General features: G+C 37.8%; 1 protein-coding gene across 2 annotated transcripts; it reads right to left on the reverse strand.

The window, feature by feature from the left end:
• Nucleotides 1-73: 73 nt before the first annotated feature.
• RLT2 (Homeodomain-like transcriptional regulator) lies at nucleotides 74-21,197 on the reverse strand. Of its 2 annotated transcripts, none has more exons than XM_059596356.2 (18): nucleotides 20,432-21,197; nucleotides 19,863-20,306; nucleotides 19,084-19,166; nucleotides 12,316-12,741; nucleotides 12,148-12,237; nucleotides 11,906-12,070; nucleotides 11,504-11,726; nucleotides 9,723-9,823; nucleotides 8,956-9,042; nucleotides 8,693-8,845; nucleotides 8,392-8,547; nucleotides 6,608-6,817; nucleotides 5,829-6,524; nucleotides 5,165-5,725; nucleotides 4,150-4,782; nucleotides 3,849-3,953; nucleotides 2,461-2,709; nucleotides 74-1,117 (listed from the first exon to the last, which is right to left on the reverse strand). In XM_059596356.2, the coding sequence occupies exons 1-18, from the start codon at nucleotides 20,544-20,546 to the stop codon at nucleotides 272-274; spliced, it is 5,343 nt and encodes a 1,780-aa protein (XP_059452339.2). In that variant the 5' UTR covers nucleotides 20,547-21,197; the 3' UTR covers nucleotides 74-271. The 2 variants fall into 2 exon arrangements, with proteins under 2 accessions (XP_059452339.2, XP_059452338.2); XM_059596355.2 differs by having other exon boundaries at nucleotides 19,084-19,169.
• Nucleotides 21,198-24,658: the final 3,461 nt, after the last annotated feature.

The raw sequence follows: 24,658 nt of genomic DNA on the forward strand, positions 1-24,658 counted from the left end.
ATATATATATTCTTTTTTAACCTTTTTCGATTGGTAAATTACAGAAGAACCGGTGGGGCTTGAATCCACGACGTCACCCTCTACCTTACTACAGAGAGGGCCATAGCTCAAAGGTAGAGAGATATCCATTCATATTCAATTTCAGTAAATGTGCTTTGCACCTTTATAGAAAGTGTTGGATTACAGGGATGGTTCTGCACCATTTACAGATAAAAAAGAAGGCAAAACAATGATGAAACGTCTCTTATACAATAACAATGTCGTCATTTCTTCACTCGCTGTAATCTGAGGATGTATATCTTGCAGCTTCATCTTGGCCAACTTTCGGCTCTCCGCCTCCGTCTCCATACCCGTCTCCCTCCTCATCTGAGTCTCCATTTATATATTCCTCCATATCAACATCCCCTTGCACATCTTCCGCATCCCCTTCATTGTCATCACCACCACCATCATCTTCTTCATCATCATCATCTTCTTCTTCTTCTTCTTCTTCTACATCTACGTTATAATAGGTACTCTGCAGCAAGTTATCAGGCCTGCCATTATAGGGAGGGGCATACTCATCCATCACATTATCATCAAACTCATCTCCTGTTGCCAGACCATTTTCATCGTCGTAATCCGATCTTTCGGAACTGCTAGTATTTCCACCGTCCTCCACTTGCAACCGCATGTTTTCATCCCCACTCCACTCTTCCCTGACCAAGTCACTTGGTGATTTCTCAAGGATGATCTCTTTGGGACTCTCTTTTTCTCTATCAACTATAACTACCTTTGCAGATCTCTGCCTGCTTCTAATGCTCCGACGACCTCGCCCACGCCCTCCTCGTCCACGTGGTCGCCCTTTCCATCCCAGTATCTGCCCAAATCTGTCGCTGTTAGTGGTTGCACTTTTTTTGCGAGATTCAGCTCTGGAACGAATGACCCTTCTTTCTGATCTTCCACCACGAGTACGACCACGGGCCCTTCCACGGCCCCCTCGTCCACGACCAGAGCTAGTAAGTCCAATAGTTGAATCAACCCAGTTCTCTTCCTTAAGATGTTCATCTTTATATGGTGCATGAGCTGTACCATCATCTTTTGAATTCTTGCCGATAGCATATTTTGATGGAAGCTTCTGAAAAATAAAAAATAAAAAAAGAACGTCAGGTGTATATTTGTTAATAAGAACATTAATCAATCAAAGCACAAATTTAACCAAAAGGAGCAGTCAGCCTCGGGAGGTCAGAACTACTGGTAACTTATGTTATCAAGCCACAAATGTTGCCCTGCATCTCTGACATTTAGCTGGACTTGGAGTATAGCATTCCACCCGTTTAACACATGCCAGAAATCTATGTTCAGATACTTCCATTGTAAGCGGCACAAACCGTGTCAAGACCAAGACATATTTGGAAAGTGTGCCCAAAATGCACCTCCAAGGCATGGCCCAAAGAATCATATTCCCCGAGACCGATGTGCCTGTGAGGCGGCTAGGACCATATGCCTCAGCTCACCATGCTTTCAGCCACAATAAATTGGCACCTCCTTAAATATAAGATTAAATCTTTATAGATATACAGTTTACTCTAGAACTGAATACTCACATGTTTACAAACCTTTCTTTTATCGAATACTCATGCTCTTTTTTTTTTTTTGATAAGTATCGAATACTCATGCTCTTTAACAAGTAACTCACACTTCATATTCCATATTCCTACTTTCTTTTATCGAAGAGGTACTAATATCTAGAATCCTCAACACATGTTAATACTTTGAAGGGAGGCGGGGGGGGGGAGAGAGACAGACAGCAAAGAGATGGGAAAAAATCTCCTTCAAACTTCACTTATTGTCCATGTAAAAATCTTAAAATATTAGCCACTATATGACAATTCACCAGTTGGTATCTTTACCACTGTAGCACATAACAAATCCACACACACACACACACACACACACACGGGGATTTAAGAAATGGTAGAATAGGAAGACATTCACACACGCATGCACACACCTACACAGGTACACACTTGCATAAATGTCCATGCTATTCCTTTCCAGACAAAATTTGTCTAATTAAAACCACTGTACTGCATGTCAAGTCTGACCTTTGTATTTAGGTAGGATTGAGCTACTAAGTCAAAAGAACGATTTCTATTATATAGGTAATGTGTTCCAATTTCCGCTTTGCGCCGACAGATCTTTTACAACATGACACACTTGAAAACAAAGAGTGATCTTTCTTTTTTTAACCTCCATACTGACTCTTTCCCTACTCTTTGCCGTTAAACCATCCATCCAGCGGGAGATAAAGCCTCTCCAGCCTACTAGAATTGTTGTTTTACAAACTTCCTTTATCAAGATATGAAACCTAGTGCTGAAGTGAAAGCTACTGGTGAAGGCATGTAACCGTTCTTTATTTGAATTTATTTATTTTCTCCATTTGACATAATTCAGTAGTAACATGAAAAGAATACTCACTATAACCCAAGAACCCTTGTCCTTCTGAGAGTCCACCTTCTGCTGCAGAATATATGAGATTGATGAGTCGAATTCCATGAACCTTAGAGCCACAGCAGCAGTTGTATGTGGTATCCATGGAAGTGCAGGAACTGTTTCAGAACCAAACGAACGTCCTGAAGGGTTAGAGTAATCCAACAGCTCACTGGTGCTCTCAAAGTTTGAAGACAAATAGTCCCTCTTTATGGCACCTTCCAATGATGTCATAATCTGCAAAAGAACACAAACACATTCTACTACTTGGTAAGTTCTCCAAAAGTACACCTACAAATGAGAAACACAGCTAAGACACTGTTTTCAACACGTGCTTCCATTTTCCTTTACTTTTTGATAAGTGATCGAACTATTCGCTGATGAAAATCATTTCGAATGACCATGAAAAGGCAACATCGAAAAGCCATCAATAAACCAGAGAGCAAAAACTTGCCATAATAAGTATTTAAACTTCTGTTCCCAGTGGCATCACCTCCCATTGATTCTGGTGTCTTTCCAATTTCCAATATCAGTGGGTGTACAGGCATCCAGCATACTTGGTCGACCATTTCAAATTTCCCCTTTGCAACTTTTGCATTTCCATGCTGATGTAGGACAGGTTTTGGGAAACCCATGTGCTTGTGGTTGTGGTAAGCTTTAAGGTTTTAAAAAATTGTGAATTTAGGCTGGCGAATGCCATCCAGGGTAAACAAATATAGGATTCAATAGCAGAGAATGCTTGGAAAAGTGAACAAAATGGATGGAATTTACTAGCAGAAGCCGGTGAAGGATTTGAAGGCTGGGGTTTTAGGGTTTCAAGCATACAAAGGAAAGGGTAAATTCGTAGGAGTTGCATAAAATTACAGATCTGTCCCTCATTACAAAAATAACCATAAATGTCTAAAATAAAAACACAAATCAAAAGTGTTTTAACCCTAGACTCCTTAAAACACGATCTTTGAAACCTTATGACTTGTCCTAATCTGATGTTGCACATAAGCCCCCCACACAAGAAAAACTCTAAATTGGCAAAACTGAAAATCACTCTAAAGAGAGCAACTTCACCTTTCTCCCATGGCTGCCACAGGTGTTCCCAAATTTTCAAACCCTCGTATTGCATCCTAAATTCACTCCTGTTTTCCCGGAGAGACACATGTAAATGGAATTTGGAACCCACATTGTAAGATATCATGTGGTTTCTAATATCAGTATCCATTTATTAATGAAAAGGCCCACTAACTAGTTACAGTATCATTAACTCTCATACTCCAGGAATGGACAAGAAAATGAAGAAATTTGAAATCACAAGCAAATATAACGAGAATGATGTTTGGAAGCTCTAATGCATATCCCTTCGAACAAGGCTAACTTATAACCTGAAGAAGGTCTTCAGCCAATGATAAGGAGTGCAATTTCATGCCCCATGATTTTCGATGACTGTCAGTCCAAAGAGGTTGAAGAGCTTCTGGTGGAAGAGAAACCTGCCAAGTCAGAATCAAGACAATATAAGCTGCATGAACATTTAACCCCCCACCCCCACCCCCCCCCCCCCCCAAAAAAAAGTAATAATCAGCCAACAAAGTTCGCAAACGGCCATTCAAAATACAATATTTCTGTTATAAACTGAAACTCTAATAACTTGAAAAATATATACAAGCGTATAAACTGCAGGCATACCTCAACCAAAGCTAACAGCAACTTAAGTAATCGTATCTGGACAGGAGCTGAGAGTGAACCACACCAAGTACAATGAGGACCCACCTTCGGTTTCTCTTCACATTGAGACACATGTTCAGAAAAATTTAAGCTGCTCCCAGATGAACTGTATGTCTTATGGCAGGAAGGACAGTGGTTGTCTTCAAAAGAATAAATATCATGACAGTAATCACATGTACCCAGCAACTGTGTACACCTTTTTTTCCCATACTTCATTGCACATAATACCGAGGAATTAAAGCATTCTTTCCACATCCATTTTTCAAAATCCTGATATCTCTTCAATGCATCATTTTTTTCACCTTCATTTCTTCCAAGCTCAATTGCAAAAGATGTTGAGGTCTCTGACATATCAGAATCAGAGACACACACAGTACTTCTAGGGCTATCAGTACCTATGCTGCAATCAGGGCCAGGAGGCATTTCAATGGCTTCTGTTTTGACAGAGTCTCCATTATGTCTCCTCATGTTAGCACAATGCATATTCCTCCTAAAAGATTCCTTGAAGGACATCTCGATCTTTTGCAACATCGTGTGCAAATGAGATTCTCTAACCCCACGTACATCTAAAGATGACAACAGAGCATCAAAACCCTGCATGTAGATGGTAGAAACTGATGAAAACCAGCATGGGCAATATGGAATATGTATGCGTAGGCAATCTTAGAAAAATTAACTGGTCAATGTTTCAGGATAAGTAGCACTAGAAGAAGATAAAATAAAATATTAAACACCCATCAAATACTGCACATGGCAAAAATGCCGTGTTTTAGCACCGAAGATCCTAAAGTAGCAAACATCTCTTGCGTCTACTGCCATCAAATACAAAAGGGCAAGGAGAATGTAGAACAGCTGCTACTACACAAACAAAAATAAAAAGCACAAAAAATTCATATAAAAAATAGATGCATGCATTAGTGTAATAATCTTATAGAGACTGCTAAAGCATATAATGGCTCGCCAAAGAGAAAAGTACCTCTTCAGAATCAATAAGCCTCCAACATCCATCATGCAATTCAACAAAGATCCTGCCACAGCCCGGATCATTTCGAGAAGAAGATGTAATGAATTGCCAGTATCGATTACGTCTACGATCCTGACCAAGAGGCAGTGATCTATACACACACATCTCTTCTGCCTTATGCCCAATGTAAGATTTTAGCTGCGAGCGTGACCTTTCAGCGATATACGCTGCTTGCTGATATGGAAGATTCTCTGCACCAGCAGAGTAATCTTGCATTTGCAGGTTATCTTCAGAGGGCAAACGGCTAAGGTAATTTTGGTCATTCTGTAAATCATTTAACTGTTCTTGCTGGACGGCAGGGGCCACAGACGTCTCATTGTTTTTGTCATTGCCTGTAGGAAATGGACTTTGCCTACCCTCTGCCAAAGAAATTGTAAGGTTATGTTCCGTCTTGTTCCCCGTAAATGGTGAAAAATGCATCTTCATTACAAATTCTTCTTTCATACGGCGTTTATCAAGTTGTGCTTCTGCCCACATTTGCTTTTTTAGAGCATTTGCTGCTTCTAATCGTTCCTGAAAACCATTCTCATTTCAGATCAGACAATCAAAAGCAATTCAACAAATTACTTTTTTTTAAAAAAAAAAAAAAAAAAAAAAAAAATTGAGGAAATGATACCTCAAGGACAACGCGAATTGAGTTTCCTTCAATTGCAACACCAATTAAAGCAATGAGTGCATTAAGGCGCTCCTCAACACTCAGATCAGAGTACTCTCCTTCCATAAGTCCCTGAACCCAAGGTTCACCAGGATTGCTTTCATCAATATCTGTATCTTCTTGATTAACAATGGCCACACTATTGCCGATTCCAGAGACATCAATAGACTGTGCAATAAGAGAACCAGTATCTTTATCCTCATTTATCACTCTAGACTGCATTGGAGACAAACCTTCATCAGCATTCCCGAGACCGACTTGTGGAGTTTCCATAAAATCATCACTTCCCTTACCACTTCCCACAGGAGTTGCACTGAATTTGATAGCTTCTTCGGAATTGTGGTCTTCTTTATTTGGATTTATTTCAGCACCTAAATCATCAACCTCAGGATCCTCTCCTACATCACTTTCAGAATCTCCATCTCTTTCAGCATCATCAGCATCTTCTCCATCCACAATCCCGCTTTTAAATATCCGGATTCTTTCCCTGGCTGCAGAAAGTATTGCCTCAGCATCAGCCGGATCCTTCCGATAGGGAGGACGTACACAATATGTTGATGGGGCTGTCCTCTCAAAAAGTTTTGAATCCCTAGATAAGGCAGCAGCAATAGAAGCTTCGGGTGTCTTGCTTGTAGTGAGATCCCGAAGCCCAGATTTCTAATAACAAAATAGATAAGCTAATAAACGAATTAGTTAAATACACATAAACAGAGCTCATACAATCACCAAACTAGAGTTACCTGAATCTTTTCTGCAACCTCTAATATGGTAAGGCCCATACTTCCCTCAAGAGAAAGAACATGAAATGCTGCAAATTTGACAGTTCCAGGTGTCAATCGATGCCTAGATCTGCGTGGATTAGAAAAACCCCTCTCTTGCATTATAGCAACAGCATTTTCAACAGCTGCTCCATTGCGCAAATTAGAAATTACATCTTCACCATCATTACCCTGCATTGCACCAGGGGAATAAAATTGTAAAACAAACTGGAAAGAGTTTTCTTTCTTTTTTTTTTGATAAGTAAAATGGAAAGAGTTAAATGAACATATCCGGATCTCTTCAGGCACTTCATCCAAAGGAAAAAAGGAAAGAACTCAACACTAAGCTGATATATGCATGTAATTATTTCTAGATTAGAAATATACTTTTCAACAATCACAGGTTTATGAACCAGTATCTCTCATAATTCATACCAATTACTGACATAGTTTCCTCAATCTTTTTGAAACTTTATTAACATGTCTTTAAAGGAAAACAATGTCAATGTGAACACATAACACCAAAAATCATTAATACTCGGTTGTACATTTAACATGAATTAGGGAAAAAAAGGCTTTAAAATAGAGTAATGTTAAGGACCATCTTTTTATCCTCCTAAAGTTGATGTAGCTTTTAAAATCACCATTAAATTTTAGATGAATCATACTTGAATTTTGATCCAATGGTGATTTTGAAAGCCACATCAAGTGTAGGAGAATTAAAAGAGGATAAAAAGATAGTCCCTAGCATTACTCTTTAAAACACCTCTAAAATGCAGCATCTAGATACAACACCACCGGTCAAAGTAATAAGTTTAGCCAACTGGAAATTGGTCAAAAAACAAGAGAGAGAGAGAGAGTAGTAACCACTAGGATCAATTTTTAGCATTGAAGCACCATGCCTAAAAAAGAGAGTTCTGAATACAAAGCAATCAAAATTTAAGTAATCACATACATCAAATTTAGGTGTGGGGAATCTGAATATAGAAGCGATCACAAAAGTTGACTAATAGTGCTTAAATTTTGCACAAAACCATCATCATTGATCAACTATCTTGGTCTTCTGTTGGGGTCTGTTACAAGGCCAAGTTTATTTGGGATTGTGTTGTTGAAAAGATTCTTATGGGGTGGGATAGGTGAAGAATTCAAATATCACCTAATTAGTAAGTGCAAGGTTTGCTCTCCCACTTCTGAGGGAAGTTTAGGGATTCAGAACATGAAGCTGTTCAATCGGGGCGCCAACAAATATTTGATATTCAACATTAAAAAAGAATCAACAATATTCAGAAAGAAAAAAAGAAAAAGAAAGAAAAGGCATATGATCATCAGAAAACTTTCTACCAACTCAAAACAAACCACAAAGTGGCTAGGTGTCGAATGCGACTTGGTTCATTAAAGAGGGGAAAAAAAAAGACCAAGTCACATCTATTCTGGGTTTTAGGCTGAACCAGTATGACCTAAACCAAGCTGCACCCCAAGTAAAAGCATAGAAAATTTGACCATTCACAAATTCAGCATGGCATTCTTAATAGATAGGCTTTAGCACAAAGAAAAGTTAAATAATCAAACACCTGGAGCTAAAAATCTTAAAATGTAGAAGAGGTATTTTTTTCAAATGCATTCAATAACAAGATTACTACATAATGACATACAGCAATCAAGCCATCCATAACACAAGCATCAGAAAGTTAATCACTTGTTGGAAGAAATGACACAACAAAAAGTAGCCAGCTTTTACACTGATACAAGTGCTGAATGGATGTCACCTCATTGTCATCACGATTATAAGTCTGTTCAATATTCCTTCTCTTCAGTTGTGGCCCAAAACCTGCTGATAGAGCAAATTGCCGCAAAATTTCCGGCCATGTCAAGGGATTTAAGTGGAGCTGCCAGTTACGTATATCAAAACCCCAAGCATATGCCTGATAAAGAATGCCATTTTGAAGAAAAAAAATTACAAGATATCTAAGAATTTTGATGGAAACAAAAGAAGAGACGGAACAAAAAACAAAAAAAAAAAAAGAAGAACAAAATTGCACAAGTTACAGCCACTACTCAATAACTTACCCCTTCAACAATCTGCGGATGCCCACCTCCAGGATTCGCAGCACTATTTTGAATTGCTCCCAGCCCGGTAGAGGGTGTCCTGGCAACATCTTCAATATCTTTTATGACAGATCTCAGAAGAGAAACATGTATCTCACCCAACAGCCTCGAATCCTAGGATGCCAGAGACCAAAGGATGCTTTGAATGCCAATAAGAACAAAACAACATAGAATCCTATCACAAAAAATACTTGCAACACACAAGCACGCAGATCTTTACTTACGTAGTCATGAAAAGCTTGGATGAACTCATCCAAAGTAAACGGCCAAAGTCCAAGAACATCAGCAAAAGTAATTAAGAACCTCCAAACCTAAAAACATATGTCACAATTCAGTACATCTGAAAAGATGAAAAAATATTTTGTATAAGCAGGGATATAGATGCTAGACTGACAAGCTGCTAAAATAATCAGGATTTCAGCACAAGAATTCACCTCCTTGATGATGCTTCTTTCTTTTTTTTTTTTTTTTTTTTTTTAAGTTACCAATAGGGGTAATGCTATATAAATAAAATAACATCAATAACAATTTAAATTCAAATTTCTATTGCATAACAAAAGGAGGTTTGATACTGGCTAAACATAAGCAGAGCACCATGCTGGTGACAAGATACGAATTAAGGTGCATATGACAGGACAAAGCAAAGGGTAACTGATAATTCTGAAATTGGCCAAAACATGACAAAACGAAATGGACAATCAAAGGGGCATGGAGAATAAACTTCTCCATACAACTCTCCTTCAATTTTTTTGTAGCCGTACAGCCTCAAGCATGATCAAACACCCCCCACCCCCCTCACAAAAAAAATAAATAAATAAGCATTTAAAATACATTTACAATTGGGTCCCTGATTTTACATGTATACAAAGAGAATAAGCCTTCTAATTTAGATATATTTTCCTGAAGCATTCCAGTCTCAAATGGACTTCATATTCATACCAGGAAAAGCTGAGTAGAAGAAACCTGAGAAAATACATTTGCTAAGACTCACCATAAGAAGATTCCCTACGCTTTCCTCCGAGTCGCACCAAGGTTGTACAGTAAAAGGCCTTTTCAATTGGACAGGTTTGGGTGGGAAAACAGTCCGCATATCTAAAACACGCACAATGTTAGCTGCTCCAAAGATCAAAATTCAACTATACATATCATGCCAAAAATATAAGATTCAGGTAGTCAATATTGAAGTTAAGCAACTGAGTAGCAAAACAGAAATATTAATGCAAGGTTGCATACTAACAAAAGAATTTACATGATAAGGAAGTTGACAATATGACCAAGTGCAATGGTGCAATTATTCTAACTATATCCAATTTTTGATGTTCTGACCATATTTGTCTCTTGGATAAATACAAGAGCCACATAAAATTCCCTCTAAATTTTATGTTTCTTTATGACTTCAACCCTCCAAAATTAATTTTTTACCCTAAAATATGTTCTTTTTTTAGTTATGTCCTGTGGGCAAAATATCCAATTACCGCCTACCAACTTCTGGTAGTCAAAATAAAAATTTATACCGACGTTGGTAACCGAACCGAACCGAACTGAAAACAACTTAACCAACTTAACCGAAAACATAACCGCCAAGGTATGATAGGGCAGCGTCCTAGCAATACTAACCAGTTCTCATTTAATTTTATCTATATTAATGACACTTTGTAATAATCTAAGATAATGAATATGTTAAAGGTGCTTATAAACATGGCCAATAAACACTTGTTTAGCCCTAAAAAAACATTTGGGCCCAAAAACAACCCATTTGGGATTTGGCCCATAAAAATAGGCTTGGCCCAAAAACAACCCATTTGGCCCAAAAAGAGATTTGGCACATAAAAGTTAACCAACTTAACCGACAGACAATTAACCAACTTTACCGAATTAACCGAAATTGTCGAAATTAATATATATATCGCTATAAAGTCGGTTAACTAACCGACTTGGTTGGTTCAGTAGGCAAAAACGGGCTGCCAACACTGATTTAACCAATACCTAGCCCTAATGTCCCCTCCCATCTAAAATCCCGGTTCCGCCCCTGCGCCTAAGCCAAATCCAATTAATAAAACTAATAATTATCGAACTAGTCAAACTTTTATATTGTAGAATAGACAAAATAAAAAATAATTTTAGACCTCCATGTAAAGGATGAGAGTTCATACTAATATGAATAACTTCATCTATTTTTTTTTTCACCCAGAAAAATATCGTGATTATTCAACTCAGGTCACAAAAATTGTCAAAGCATAATAATAACTACTTTTAAATTCAACACTCCAATCTAACTAAGAGGATGGATGGGTTGTCCAGACACCAGTATGCCCAAATCAGTACTATTTTTATTTATATCATCATCTCTTATTATCGGGATAAGTTATCATCATCTAAGTATGTTTCTTTCAGGTTTTCAAGACAATGAAATATTGTTCTGGTCAAAATTCTCCTCAAAATGTAACTTCTATCAACAGAACAAGTTATACACCTTTTTTTTACGAAACAAGTGGTTCACAAAAAATGCTTTCTCCATGAAAAGTAAATTTACAGGCATAAACTCATTCAGAATTTAGAGAGAGAAAACTGGAAAAGCATCACAAGACCATTACTTCTATACAGTGTTGCTCAACCAAAACCCTAAGAATTAACTTTTATATCTCAAACTTAAGCTCAAAGGAGTCTTATTAAGTTCCTGATGCATGATTCAATGCCAAAATCTGCAGATTTGTCCCATAAAATACATAGCCCTAAAAACTTGAACAGAATATAAGGGATGTCAAAGTCTACCTCTATATAACTCGAGATCTTGCAAAGTTTCATAGTCAAGAGAGACTATTGAGGGCAACCCCTTGCAGGAGGTGGCTAACTCCATGAGTTCCAGGCGTTCATCCTCAATGAGTTCCATTGATTCTTTTGCAATTCTACGAGCAATAGCTCTCTCATTAGCAGCTTTAAGCCTTGCTACCTCCTTTTCCCTGCGAAGTTCTTCTTTTTGTCTCAACTTCTCAGCCTGAGTACATGAACAAACATTTTTTTTACAAGTGAGTACATGAACCAACATTATAACAACTCCTTTTTTTAAAAAAAAAAAAAAAAAAAGTTCTTCAATCTGTTACGAACATAATTATAAATTATCCTCACATGTTAAGTTATAAGGAAGTAGCTATAACGTAAGATTCTTGAACTTACTCTTACTGACTCCTTCTGCAAAAACTTCTCCCTCCGCTCCAGTTCACGTCTTTGCTCCCTTTGGTATCTTTCCTCCTCTCGTTGCTTTTCTCGCAACAGCCTTTCTTCTTCCTTCTTCCTTTCACGATCATGCTTCTCCATCTCTTTCCTCATTTGCTCTTCTCTCTAATGCAAAAGAAAAATATATTAGTTTACAACAAATAAGGTTTACAGACAAAATTTAGGAACAGTATGCGCCACACCTTACGCCTCAAAATATCTTGCTTTTCAAGCTCTTTCCGAATCCTTTTCTCATGGGCTTCAACTTCCCGTGCTATTCTTGCTTCCTCACTCTGCAGGAGGAGAATAACAATTGCATTAACTGCTGGTCATTAGTTGAAAAGAATGAAATGCTTCATAGTGCGAGATACCTTGCGCTTCCTCTCCATCCGTGAAACATCCTCTTCCAGGGTGACCCTCCTGTCAGGCGATATGAACGGATTTTCCATTCGAGTTATTGGGTGAGCACCAAAATGAGAATCTCTAATGTTTGCAAAGGTGTTCTTTCGTGCAACAGTGTCATTCTCTACCGAAACAGAGGGCAAGAGGTGAGCCTGCATGCCTTGTTGAGGCAAAAGATTTAGACCAGGCACCTGACCTTGAAAACCATATCCAGAAGGTACTTGTTCATTCCCATGCATGAATGAGCGCCCAGATGATAATGATGAAGTCCTCGAATTTGGACCTTCAGCAGGTGAACCATAGTGGTAAGATGGGGCAACTCTCTCGTATGCATCAGTTCTGACAGTTGGCTGCTCAGGAAGAAACTGGTATTCATGGAGAGCCCTGCCAGCACCCTGAGGACGAACCATGTGAATATATATGGCTTTTTTTCTTTTTTTTAGGTTAAAGAGACATAGTAAATAAAGAAACAAAAGGATGATCCACCTTGGAAAATAAGCATGTTCAAAAGACAAACGTCAAAGGAAAACAAAGGTACAGCAGAAACGTTCTACACAGAGAAAGAGAGAACCTCAGATACGTAAAAAAAATAGAGTAATGAATAGAAAAGAGTGGAAAATAGTAAAAAGATAAGTGAATAAAAGGGAAGTAGCAGAGCCCACAACAAAAGATGCAACCAATACATCCAGAACCACAAGACAAACACTTCAGAGTTTAGATAGAATTTTTCAAAAGAAACAAAGAAATTATTCTAAAGTGGCAGCGTACATTGTGTGTACATCAGAAATTTGGATTATAACCCTGACAAACTCAAGGTTCCTTGACACATTAGTAAAAATTACGCATGCGTCCTCTCAAGCCATATAACTATTTTTTTTTCTTTTTTCTTATTTTGCTCCACAGATCTGTAGGGCTTTGATCGAGGAGGAGTTAGCGAGGAAGGCCGAGGTTGTTCGAGAATTAGAGAAGTGCACTCTTATGGAAGAGATTAGTTGGAGACAGAAATCTAGGGTGTTTTGATTAAAGGAAGGGGACAAGTGCACTAAATTCTTTCATTCCATAGCCAACTCTAACAGAAGATATAACTCGATAGAGTCCCTTATGATTGAGGATAATCTTTCTTCAAATCAAGATGAGATTAGTGAGCACATTGTTGATTTCTACCAAAAGCTCTTTGCTGAACAACACAGTTGGAGGCCTTTGGTAGATGGTATCTCTTTGGATTCCATTTCAGAGGGAGCGGCCAGCTGGTTGGAAAGGGATTTTGAAGAGGAAGAGGTTAGAAAGGTAGTGTTTAAGATGAATGGCAATAAGGCATCGGGCCCCGATGGGTTTTCTATGGCGTTCTTCCAAGCTTGTTGGGAAGTGGTGAGGGAGGACATTATGAAAGAGCCTCAACTCCTCTTTCATTTCGCTTATTCCGAAGATTCCCGGTGCCGTCAACCTCAAAGATTTCCGCCCGATTAGTCTTGTGGGAGGTATGTACAAAATTATTGGCAAGGTTTTAGCAAACAGATTGAAGGTTGTGTTGGACAAGATCATCTCCAAGTTGCAAAATGCTTTCATCAAAGGTAGGCAGATTCTAGATCCCATCTTGATTGCTAATGAATGTCTTGGTAGTAGGCTGAGATCTGGGGAGCCAGGGGTCATTTGCAAAATGGACTTGGAAAAAGCTTACGATCATATGAATTGGGGCTTCTTGATGTACTTGCTAAGGAGGTGTGGTTTTGGAGGGGTATGGTGTTCTTGGATTCAACATTGCATTTCCTCAGTGCGGTTCTCGATTCTGGTAAATGGGTCTCCTAAAGGTTTTTTTAGCAGCTCTAAGGGTTTGAGGCAAGGGGATCCACTCTCTCCTTTGCTGTTTGTGTTTGTGATAAAGGTTTTGAATAGGATGATTTCGGCGGCGGTTCATAGGGGGCTGTTAGAAGGATTCAAAGTCGGCAACACTACAGTCTCTCATCTTTTATTTGCCGATGACACCTTGATTTTCTGCAATGCTAGGCATGCCCAATTACGTTACTTGCGGAGTTTGTTTTTGTTGTTTGAAGCTGCTTCTGGGTTGAAAGTTAATTTGGCTAAATCAATGCTTTTTCCAGTGGGGAATGTGGAGCAAGTGGATTCGTTAGCCGGTATTTTAGGGTGTGAGGCAGCTACTTTGCCAGTGAAGTACTTTAGTCTCCCATTGGGAGGCTCTTATAAGTCCAAGCATATTTGGGATCGAGTAATCGAGAAGATTGAATATCAGTTGGCCAGCTGGAAAAGGTTGTATTTATCGAAAGGGGGTAGGGTCACCCTTATCAAGAGCACTCTTACTAACTTGCCCACTTATTACTTGTCTCTTTTTCCTATTCCGGTGAGTGTTGCTAAGCGTATTGAGAAGCTTCAGCGCAATTTTCTTTGGGGAGGGATAGGCGAAGAGTTCAAATACCACTTGGTGAAGTGGTCGCAGGTTTGCACTCCGATCAAGGAAGGAGGGTTGGGGATTAGGAACTTATTGGTCTTCAACCGCGCTCTTCTAGGGAAATGGTTGTGGCATTATGGGTCGGATAGAGATGCTTCGTGGAGAGTTGTGGTAGATGCGAAGTTTGGAAGTTTATGGGGAGGGTGGTGTTCTGTTGAGCCTGGAGGATCGTTTGGGGTAGGATTATGGAAGAATATTAGGAAAGGGTGGGAAACTTTCAAAGGCTTTACGAGATTTGAAGTGGGGGATGGGTCTAGGATTAGCTTTTGGCATGATTGGTAGTGTGGAGATTCAGCTCTCAAGATAGCGTTCCCGATCCTTTATAGTATTGCTTGTGCGAAGGATGCCTCAGTTGCAGATAACGTGGAGATGTTAGGTGGGTCCAACCAGTGGAATGTGAGTTTTTTTAGAGAGGCTCATGATTGGGAGGTGGATGCCTTTGACTCCTTCTCCTAGGTGTTACATTCTACTTGAGTGAGAAGAGGGTCGGAAGACAGATTATGGTGGAACTCTTCCAAAAGAGGTACGTTAAAGGTCAAGTCTCTCTTTCTCTCCTTGGCATGCTCGGAAGGGAGGAGGTTCCCCTGGAAGAGTGTGTGGCGAACACAGGCTCCTCCAAGGGCAGCGTTTTTTGCGTGGTCAGCGGCTTGGGGGAAAATTCTGACCTTAGATAACCTTAGAAAGCGAAATGTGATTGTGGTAAACAGATGTTGAATGTGCAAGAAGAGTGAGGAGACAGTGGATCATCTTCTTCTTCATTGTGAGGTGGCGTCTGCTTTGTGGAGTGCCTTTTTTGGTCGTTTTGGGTTATCATGGGTGATGCTTGGTCGGGTTTTCGAGTTGCTAGCCTGTTGGTGGTCCGCAGGAAGGGGGGAAGTGCTGCAGTCTGGAAGATGGTGCCTACTTGCTTTTTTTGGTGTCTATGGAGAGAGAGAAATAATAGGTGCTTCGAGGATGAGGAGAGGTCTTTCGAGGACATTTTATCCTATTGTTTCCATACTCTGTATCTTTGGACTGTAGCGTTTGTTTTCCCAGTTTCGATTAGCTATGATGATTTCCTTGTACGTTTTTCTTTTTCTAGTTATGTGATCCTCCTTGAATACTTCCAGTGTACTTTGGAGCGTCTTACGCTTTTAATAAAGTCAGTTACTTACTTATCAAAAAAAAAAGATTTGTCTTAGCGATTCAAGAACTAACTTCTATAAAAAGACAGCTCCTGCAAAATAATAGTAGATGGCGGCACCTAGGACATGGTAACCTAATAACATAAATTGTACACATTTTCGATTCTTATCCAAGCAGGAAATTGCTTAACTTTTAGAAATTAAAGAATTTGTGAGGGTCCAAGCCATATTTGTCATATATATGTGAACTCTACAACAGAGAAGAACAAAAGTTTCATTTACACATTCTCAATCTCATGTATGTATGTTGAAAACTAATTCAATAACCAAAACCCACATTAAAGTACTGCTGGTGTGACTTATAACTATCTGACACAACAGGGTGGAAACAATAAAGTAAAATTTACATGTGGAACGATAAATATCACAGATCTATCAAATTTATTACAACCTCACCTCAACAGTAAGGCAAATATTCTTAAGAGTGGAAGGAGTAGAGAATTGTTTCAAAGAAAGTCTCAAGACAATTAAGATTAAATGATGATGGCGCATGCAAGCGTGTCGCCATTTCTTTCTCTCGTCTCTTTCTTCTTTAGCATCTTAGGTCTTGGGTAGCCTCTTGGTTTATCAGGGTGATGTTCTCGTCTTGTCTGTGGTGCTTGCTGATAGTTTTGCGACTCAAAGTGCGTAGTTGTTGGCTTCTCAGGCAATGGTGTTCGTGTTGTTTTTCTGTTTGGTGTGTTACGATGGGTCTGTCCAGATGGTTTTATGTTCAACCAAAATCTTTCAAGTTTGCTCTGGAAGTACAAATCCATGTTTTACGTATCTTTATAAGGAGCAAGGGTTATATGTGTTATGTTTCCCTCGGTAAAGTTGTTGGCTGCTATGAAGGAGGTGCTTAACACAGAGGTGTCCAAGGAATTTTTGAAGAATAACAAAGTAGGCTTGAAAGTTTTCTTTGTTCAAAGAAGAGCAAACAAAAGTGGCCCTTTTTTTGTCATCAACGAATATGGCGAAGGAGGGAAACACGGCTCCATCACCATTCTAGAGGGTCATGAAAAGGAAAGGTTGGCTTGGCTTGGCTTTGGGTCTTCTCAGCCTCCGGTTGGCGATGGCCATGACGTCACTCTTGCGAGGAGACCCCCTCATGGGTTTGCTTTGACTAAGAGAGAGGCTCATTTTCCAGCATACAAGGAGCAAGAGCAAAGGTTGGGGGAGGCGCAGTGGTCATATAAGGCAGCAATGCTTGGTCGCACCAAATACCAAGTAGGGCTAGCAATTTATGATATAACCCGCGAATCCGACACGAACCCGACACATAGTTATAAGGTTAGAGCTTGGCATAAACAGGTCAATTTGCTTATAACTAATTCTTTTGGGGTCATAACGCATATGTGGCTAATGCTTTTCTTTGGGTTGTTACAAATGGTATCAAAACTACCTAGTAATGCTAGGCTATGTGGTACTAAAGCACTACATGATATGGCCCTTACAAGGACGTCAGGAGTTTAAAAGAGAGAGTTTGTAACACCCCGGTCCCTTAGCACTACATGACGTGGCCCTTGCAAGGACGTCAGGACTTTCGTTGAATTAAAGGATTTATTCTTTAAGAACCTCTTTCTTTAGGCTGATGCCTCGTATTGTAGTTTTTAAAATTTTAATGCTTTCAGATCTCTTCTCCGCTACTTGCTAGGCTTCGCTCTTGTATATTTCTTATGTACTTGGGGTGCAAATTTGCGCTTTTTAATGAATGTACGTTTACTTATAAAAAACAAATAAAAACAATTTGGCAACTTTTTTAAGAGAGAAACATTTTAGAACTTTTTTCTTTTACTGTAATACTAACTATTTTTTTAACTTAAGAAAAAATTAAAAATAAATATAAAATAAAATTAAAAAAAAAAACTATTTTTTTTGGCTTCTACTTTTAGTGCTCAATATTGCAACCTTTGCACACAGCCTTCACACCTAAGTTGTTATTCTTTCTTTAATTTTATATAGTAGACAAACATATGATGGCAAAAACTACGGGCTTGCATGGTAAAGTTTTTTTAAAAAAAATGTTTTCAGTTTTGTGTTTTGAAGAACTAAAAATTGAAAATTGTCGTCTATGGGGACCACATCTGAAAAATTGCTGTATGCGGGAATCACGTCTGAAAAATTGCTGTATGCGGGAGTCGCATCTGAAAATTAGTTTTAATAACTAAAAAATTGTTTCTAAAAAGCCAAAAACTAAAAGGTGTTCTGATAAGTTTTCAAATCATAAAAGAAACATAACCAAAAAAAAAAAATTGGGCCTACTAGCGGACGCCACTCTCTACAAGGGTGGAGATTCACCCTACTGAGGAAGGCAGTGGGGTGGAGACCCATCCCCTTCATGCCTCTCCCGAAGGCATGGGGAGTGTCCCCCACACCCCCCTGCGGACAACATGTTAGGGGTGACGGGTCTCCACCCCCACCAACCCGCTATGGTGTCCACCCGTGATGGGGATGGAGTTCCACCCTCTGCAGGGATGGATCTCCACTATTGCAGAGGGAGGTGATGATGTGAAGTTATACCTCCGCCACCCTATGTGGGCATGGACCGAAGGTGGAAAGGAGGACCCACCTTCGTGAAGGGATAGCCTCCAATTTTTGTCTAATTTCATTTTACAAGTAACAAGGTCAGCCTCCACATTTGAAAAGGTGAGCGTGTGTTTTCAAAACATTCTTACATAAAGGTAGAGAAAGTTTTCTAAAAAGTATTTTGTGGTTATTTTTAAGAGTGTTAGTGATGGAGGCCACATCTGAAAATTCATTTGAATAACAACTGTTTCAAAGGTGCTTTTCTTAAAAAAAAAAAAAAGCTTTGCAAAACTTTGCCAAACAGAGCCTATACTATTGGAATCGCTACTGACACTTAATTACTAAAATACCACAAGTGGTATAGTTTATATAATTGAAAACAACCATACACTTGAACTTGTGCAAATCAATTTTTTATCTTAACATAATTCTTTAATGCAAGTTTGGGCTAGCAATGAATTATTCAGGTCTATAGCAGCAGCATGATATGTTAACTCTGCATGGAACACCCAACAAGGTAGTCAAGGATGTAAATATCAAAGGCATTAATCACAGCCATGCACTACTCGAATGAACAGTCTAACCTTGATTGATTTAGCATCGGGTCGCTCATATAGCTCTGGTTCAAATGGCCGTCCAGACTGCTTCTGCTGCCCCACTGTCGCCACTACTAAAATGATTTAAAATGGTTAGCAGGGTGCAACCACTTTAGACTATCTTTATCACTTAAAAAGTTGTAAGAATTGAATCAAATTGAATCATTACTCTTCTATGCAGAACTTTAAAAGAGCATACTTCAAGTCTAGTATAAGAATATAAGAAAAGGATTTTAAGACTTAACACATGATGCGACACAAGGAGCATGTCATAAGAAATACAAAACCTCTTACATCAAATCCTATGTGTTCCCTTTTTGAGTTGATGCATGTTGAAGAAAAAAAAAATGGCTTTGCAGCATTGAACAAAAAGGATGCATAATTTCCATGCCCACCCTCTCCTATGCCAGAAAGTAGTCATGAGTAACGAAATTTAACCTTGCAATCTATGCCTTCTCTCTCCTAAGCCAGAAATAGCTTATGAAAGCATTGAATTCCTATCATGAGGAACTCTAGCAGGTAGCAATTTCTAAACTATTCCTGTAAGTATAACGATCCTAACACCTAGAAATAATCCCATCAAGATTGCATCTTCAGAAAATCTCATAATTAACCTCAACTGGTATCATTAGCTTAGATCAATAAACTAGTAATATAAGTAACTTGCATTATATTTTCCCAGTAAAAAAACTGCATTCATGTTCTTCCAGCAATGCTAGCAATTAAAGGTACAGTAACAAAACCAAAACCCAAAAATCCAACTTTACCTATTGGCGCCCCAAATGCATCCGGTGGCAAGGGATCAAACTCCATCCCAAGAATGGGCCCATCCTCCCTCAGCGGCTCCCCCAACTGCGCCTCCACAAAGGCAATCGCTCGAAGCTCTGCTATAGATTGTTGTGGCTCATAGTACCTACTCATTGCCGCCACATCACTTCCAATCCTCGCAACCGCAACCCCGGGCCGCCCAACAACTCGCCGCGACTCCACAAACGGACTTAAAGCCGAAGCTGACCCCAACGCGCGCTCACTTCCCACCTCTCCCACCACCATTTCCTCTCCAACCGAAGAGTCCTTGGGCTGCCTCTTCCCCGGCGGCCCCTTCCGGTCCTTCAACCGCCTATGACAGAACCACATCTGCAATTGCCGATCCGAGAGCCCTAATTTCACCGACAGCTCAGCCCGCAACGCCTCCGACGGGTAGGCCTCCTCTGAACCAAACCAAAATTCCACAACATTCACACTAAATTAACAAAATAAAAATAAAAATTCACACAAATGAAAAAATCACTAGCTAAAAAAAAAAAACAACTCATTAAAAAGCTCAAAAAAAAACCGGCATAGGTCTTCTCCAGAATCTCCAACTGCGAAGCTGTCTTCATTTTCCGCTTCGTCTTGTTCTCCCCCTCCGGCGGCTTCTTCTTCTCTCCCTCCGAACCAGCAGCCTCCATTACCGAAGATCAAGCTCATACAAACCCCAAAAAAAACCCTAAAAACAACAACAAAATCCCCCTCAGAAGTAGAGGAAAGCAAAAATCCACTTTCTCGCTCTAAAAGCAGGAAAAAGCGAGCATAGATTCAGAGCATGCTGCTGTTTCTCTCTCCCCAAAAACCCCTCTCTCAAAAGAGATTATTAAGATCAAGAACCGAAGAGCGTGATTGAGATGTGCGGTGAGATTTGGGGAACACCAAAACATAGCAATAATAATAATAATAATAATAATAAATATAATAATAGTAGAAGCAGTAAAAGAAAAGAAAAGGGAAGGAAGAAGAAAATAAATAAAAATGATGAAAAGAAAAGAAAAGAAAGAGATTGGGGATTTTTGATTTTAAACAAACTACTACGAACAAACGAACGAACAGTCTTTCTCTCTCTAATCGCACCCATTTTTCTTTTCTTTTTTCGGGGGGTTTATTGTTTTTTCGAAATAATATAATTGTTAAAGAAAGAGAGAGAGAGAGAGAGAAAGAGAATAATAAATTGAGGTTTTAAAAGGGTTGAACGTATTTGTCAGATGCCTTTTGAAATTTGAGAGAGAGAGAGAGAGAAGCGATTGATTCACGAATGGGTTTTGTGGGATTGTGTGGTGAGTTTTTCTTTCTCTTTCTTTCGAGTTTTTTCTTTTTTCTTTTTTTTTTTTTTTTTGGGGGGTTGCTGGAGTTGGCGTTGGATCTTGTTGGGATTTTGTATATATATATATATATACACTTCTATCGCTTTCAGAGCTCCGAGGCTTTGTACGATAGCCGAAGCTGTCGTGAAAGTGTATGGATGATCCATGCATCCACCCGTGAGAGGGTTTTTATGGCGCGTGCATTCTGGTGAGTGTCACTGTCATGGATTTTGTGTGGGATATTACAGTGTTTTTGGAATGTTCGCGACTCGTGAAAACCTTTTTTAGTGTTTAATTTTTAAATTTTCATAAATTTTGCCCATATTTAAAAGAATAATACTAGACATTCCAACATTTTTTTTCAAATTCTTTTTTTCAAATGATCTTGTCCATTCAATAAATAAATAGATTTATATTTTTTTTTAAATGAATATGTGGTCCTAATCATTTGAAAAAAAATATATTAAAATACCCAACAGCCCTCAATTTAAAAATAGGTTGATTGTCATGTCTTGTTTTATACATCATAAAGTGATAAATAAACCTATTTTAAGGCATTGAGAATCTTGAGATAGATGTTGATGTGTCTAATGAGAGACACATGTGGTAAATGATAAATTGTTAAATTTGAGGGTAAAGTGATGGATGAAGATATTTTAAACTTGAACAAAAGTTAAAGACGTTATTCTTGAATTTAAAAATCCAATGACTAAATCCAAATAGGTGAAAACATAAAGACTAAATATGGCTTTTCTTTTTTTTTTTTAAAGAAAAAGTGTTAAATTGATGGGCTTTGATAAATAGCTCTTGGGATTTAAAAAATGGTTAAATACTTCTTGAAGAAAGCAAAAAATAAATAAATAAATATTTTGTACGGCTCAAAAAGTTGATAGAACTTGTTAGAGTGGTCATTTTTAGCAGATTAGTGTGTATGAACAGTAAGCACACCGATGTTAAAATATTATTTTTATTATTATTATTTAAATGTTATTTTAATAATATTTTATAATATTTTGACACCGGCGTGCTTGGCGGTACGCTAAAAATCACTACTCAAACTTGTTAATGTAGTAAGTCAACACCAATTTTATATATATTGTAACATGTCTCCTACAATAAAATTATAAAAATTATTTAAAACAAAAAAATAGAGAAAACGGAAGCTTGACCAACCATCCCGTTTTCTCTTTTTCTGTTTTTTAATATATAGATTATATTTAATTTTTTTAAAAAAAAAAATTTATTGTAAGCAACACGTGTTTATTAACGAATTTTATCAATGTTACAAACACTTTTTTTTATTATTATTATTATTTTGCTTACCCTAGTTTTTAAACTATATGGAGCTGTCTATTTGTCAAGACCCAAAAAGTAGTTCAATCAGCTAGTACTACGCCTAATGAAACGGAGGTTACTAGTTTGAATTCCCCTCCTCCTCTTGTGTAGACATATAAAAAAAAAAAAAAAATCACATTAAATAATTTAACGTTTTTTGTTTTAAGCAAATAACTATCATTGATGCCTAAATAATAATAATAATAATATGAATGCTTTTGAGCTTCGTGCACTAATAGAATTAGTGAATAAAAAATGAAGGGTGCAGAAACCAAAACTTCCATGTAATACCTACAAAAAGACTTTGTTTTTTCTTGAGACTAAAAAAGATTTTCTCCATCATGCTTATGCAGGGTTAGATCTTATTGCTGGGGACGCCCCAGCAATCTCTTTTAGTAATTTATGTGTATGGTAGCTAGATTTTTTAACTGAGCAATATATATATATATATATATATATATATATAGTATTTTTTAAAAAAACTTTACTTAGAAGTTTTGAACTATCACGCTTTTGAAAAGACCTTTCAAATTTTAAAAACTCTCAATTTCACCTCTTAACTTTCAATTTGATGTGATGTACCCCCCTCCTTCAATTTCTAGACGTTAAAAATGATTAAATGACATTTATACCATTGGCATTTTTAGTGGTTTCCATTAGGGTTTAATGAAAAAAAATTGACAGAGGTTGGCCAATTGCATCAAATTGAAAGTTTTTAAAATTTTGGGAGTCTTCTTAAAAGGTATGGTAGTTCAAGGGTTCTAAGTGAAGTTATCCCTTTTTAAAAAAAATAAATAAATAAATTTAAGTTGATATAACTTTTAAAATTACTATTTAAACTAATTGTGATTTTAAAATGCACATCAACTTTAAGAGAATAAAAAGATAGTATATAGCTTACTCTTCTAAACAATATGCGTATCAAAAGTGACTCCCTAATTAACTAGTAACAATAACACAATCCATTCAACCAGCTAAGAACTTCTTCAAGTCTCTCACCTAATTAAAACTACGATCTATTTAGAAAATTTAGAAGAAATATGATCTTTTATTCAAGCCTTTGAGTCAGAAAGTGAGAGGAATGTAGAATTCAGTGTCCTAAATGTTCTACATTACTTAATTGAAATTTTAATGATATGTATATAAATTTTTAAGGATGAATTCTACTTCAGATTTGCATTATTTAGTATTATAGCCAACCACTATATCAAGAATAGAATCAAACGCAATTGATCAAGTATGAAATCAAATGAATTGCAATTTTTTGATTGAGTCATAGATGGGATGACCTATAGGCCCAACTAAAATATCTTGGTAATATATATGAATAGTAGTATTGATACATGAGTGGAATTGCCAAAAGAAAATTGACTACCATTGTGTAAGTGTTGATAGAGTGTTTTCAGGCTCAAGAATTTGCTATCCAACAATTTTCTCAATGGCTAAGCTGCGAAAAAACCTCTGTACGGCAGTGAGATTCTTCTAAGTTCTACGAACTGGTGTGTACGAGAGGGAGGGGATAGGAGGAAAGAGAGAGTCTCAGAGAGATGTGTGAATGAGACTTTCTGGAGAGAGAGAGAGAGAGAGATATGAGGATTTCCAGGAGTCCCGTGGCGAGGAAGAAGAATAAAAAATAAATAAATAAATAAAGGAAAAAAAAAAAAAAAAGGCCCTTCTCCTTCCTCTTTTCTCCTTTTATCCAAAGATGCAAAAAATGTGAATATATGTCATTAGGTGAGTGGGTAATGACATATGGTAAATAAATGTAACAAAAAAAATAGGGCCCACTATGGGAGATTTTCTCCCCAACAAAGTGAATCACCATGTTTGTCGGCTGCGATGCACAATAGTATGTTATGATCATAAGTATCTTAGATAGTTTAAGTACAATCTTAACTATATACATAAGTTTTAGATATTCTTCTTTTATAAGTCAATTTTCAATGACAAATTTTACTAGAATTTGTTTCATAGGAATTATAATTTTAAGTTGTCATCATAAATTTCAATGAGATTATCATAAAAAGACAAAAGTTGGTTGAAACAACTTGGAAACTTATATTACACGACCAACTTTACCCACAACATGTCGTATTATTCTATATCTTTTT

The sequence above is a fragment of the Corylus avellana genome, chromosome 5 (assembly GCF_965113065.1).
Source record: "Corylus avellana chromosome 5, dhCorAvel1.hap1.2, whole genome shotgun sequence".
Lineage (NCBI taxonomy): Eukaryota > Viridiplantae > Streptophyta > Magnoliopsida > Fagales > Betulaceae > Corylus > Corylus avellana.

Excerpts from the sequence above, each read along its gene's own strand:
- RLT2 (XM_059596355.2), bottom strand. The coding sequence starts at position 20,546 with ATGGAGGCTGCTGGTTCGGAGGGAGAGAAGAAGAAGCCGCCGGAGGGG. Across the intron at positions 9,824-11,503 it reads AGATCTCGAGTTATATAGAG|ATATGCGGACTGTTTTCCCA; the intron begins GTAGACTTTGAC and ends TGCGTGTTTTAG. Across the intron at positions 8,846-8,955 it reads TCCAAGCTTTTCATGACTAC|GATTCGAGGCTGTTGGGTGA; the intron begins GTAAGTAAAGAT and ends CTGGCATCCTAG.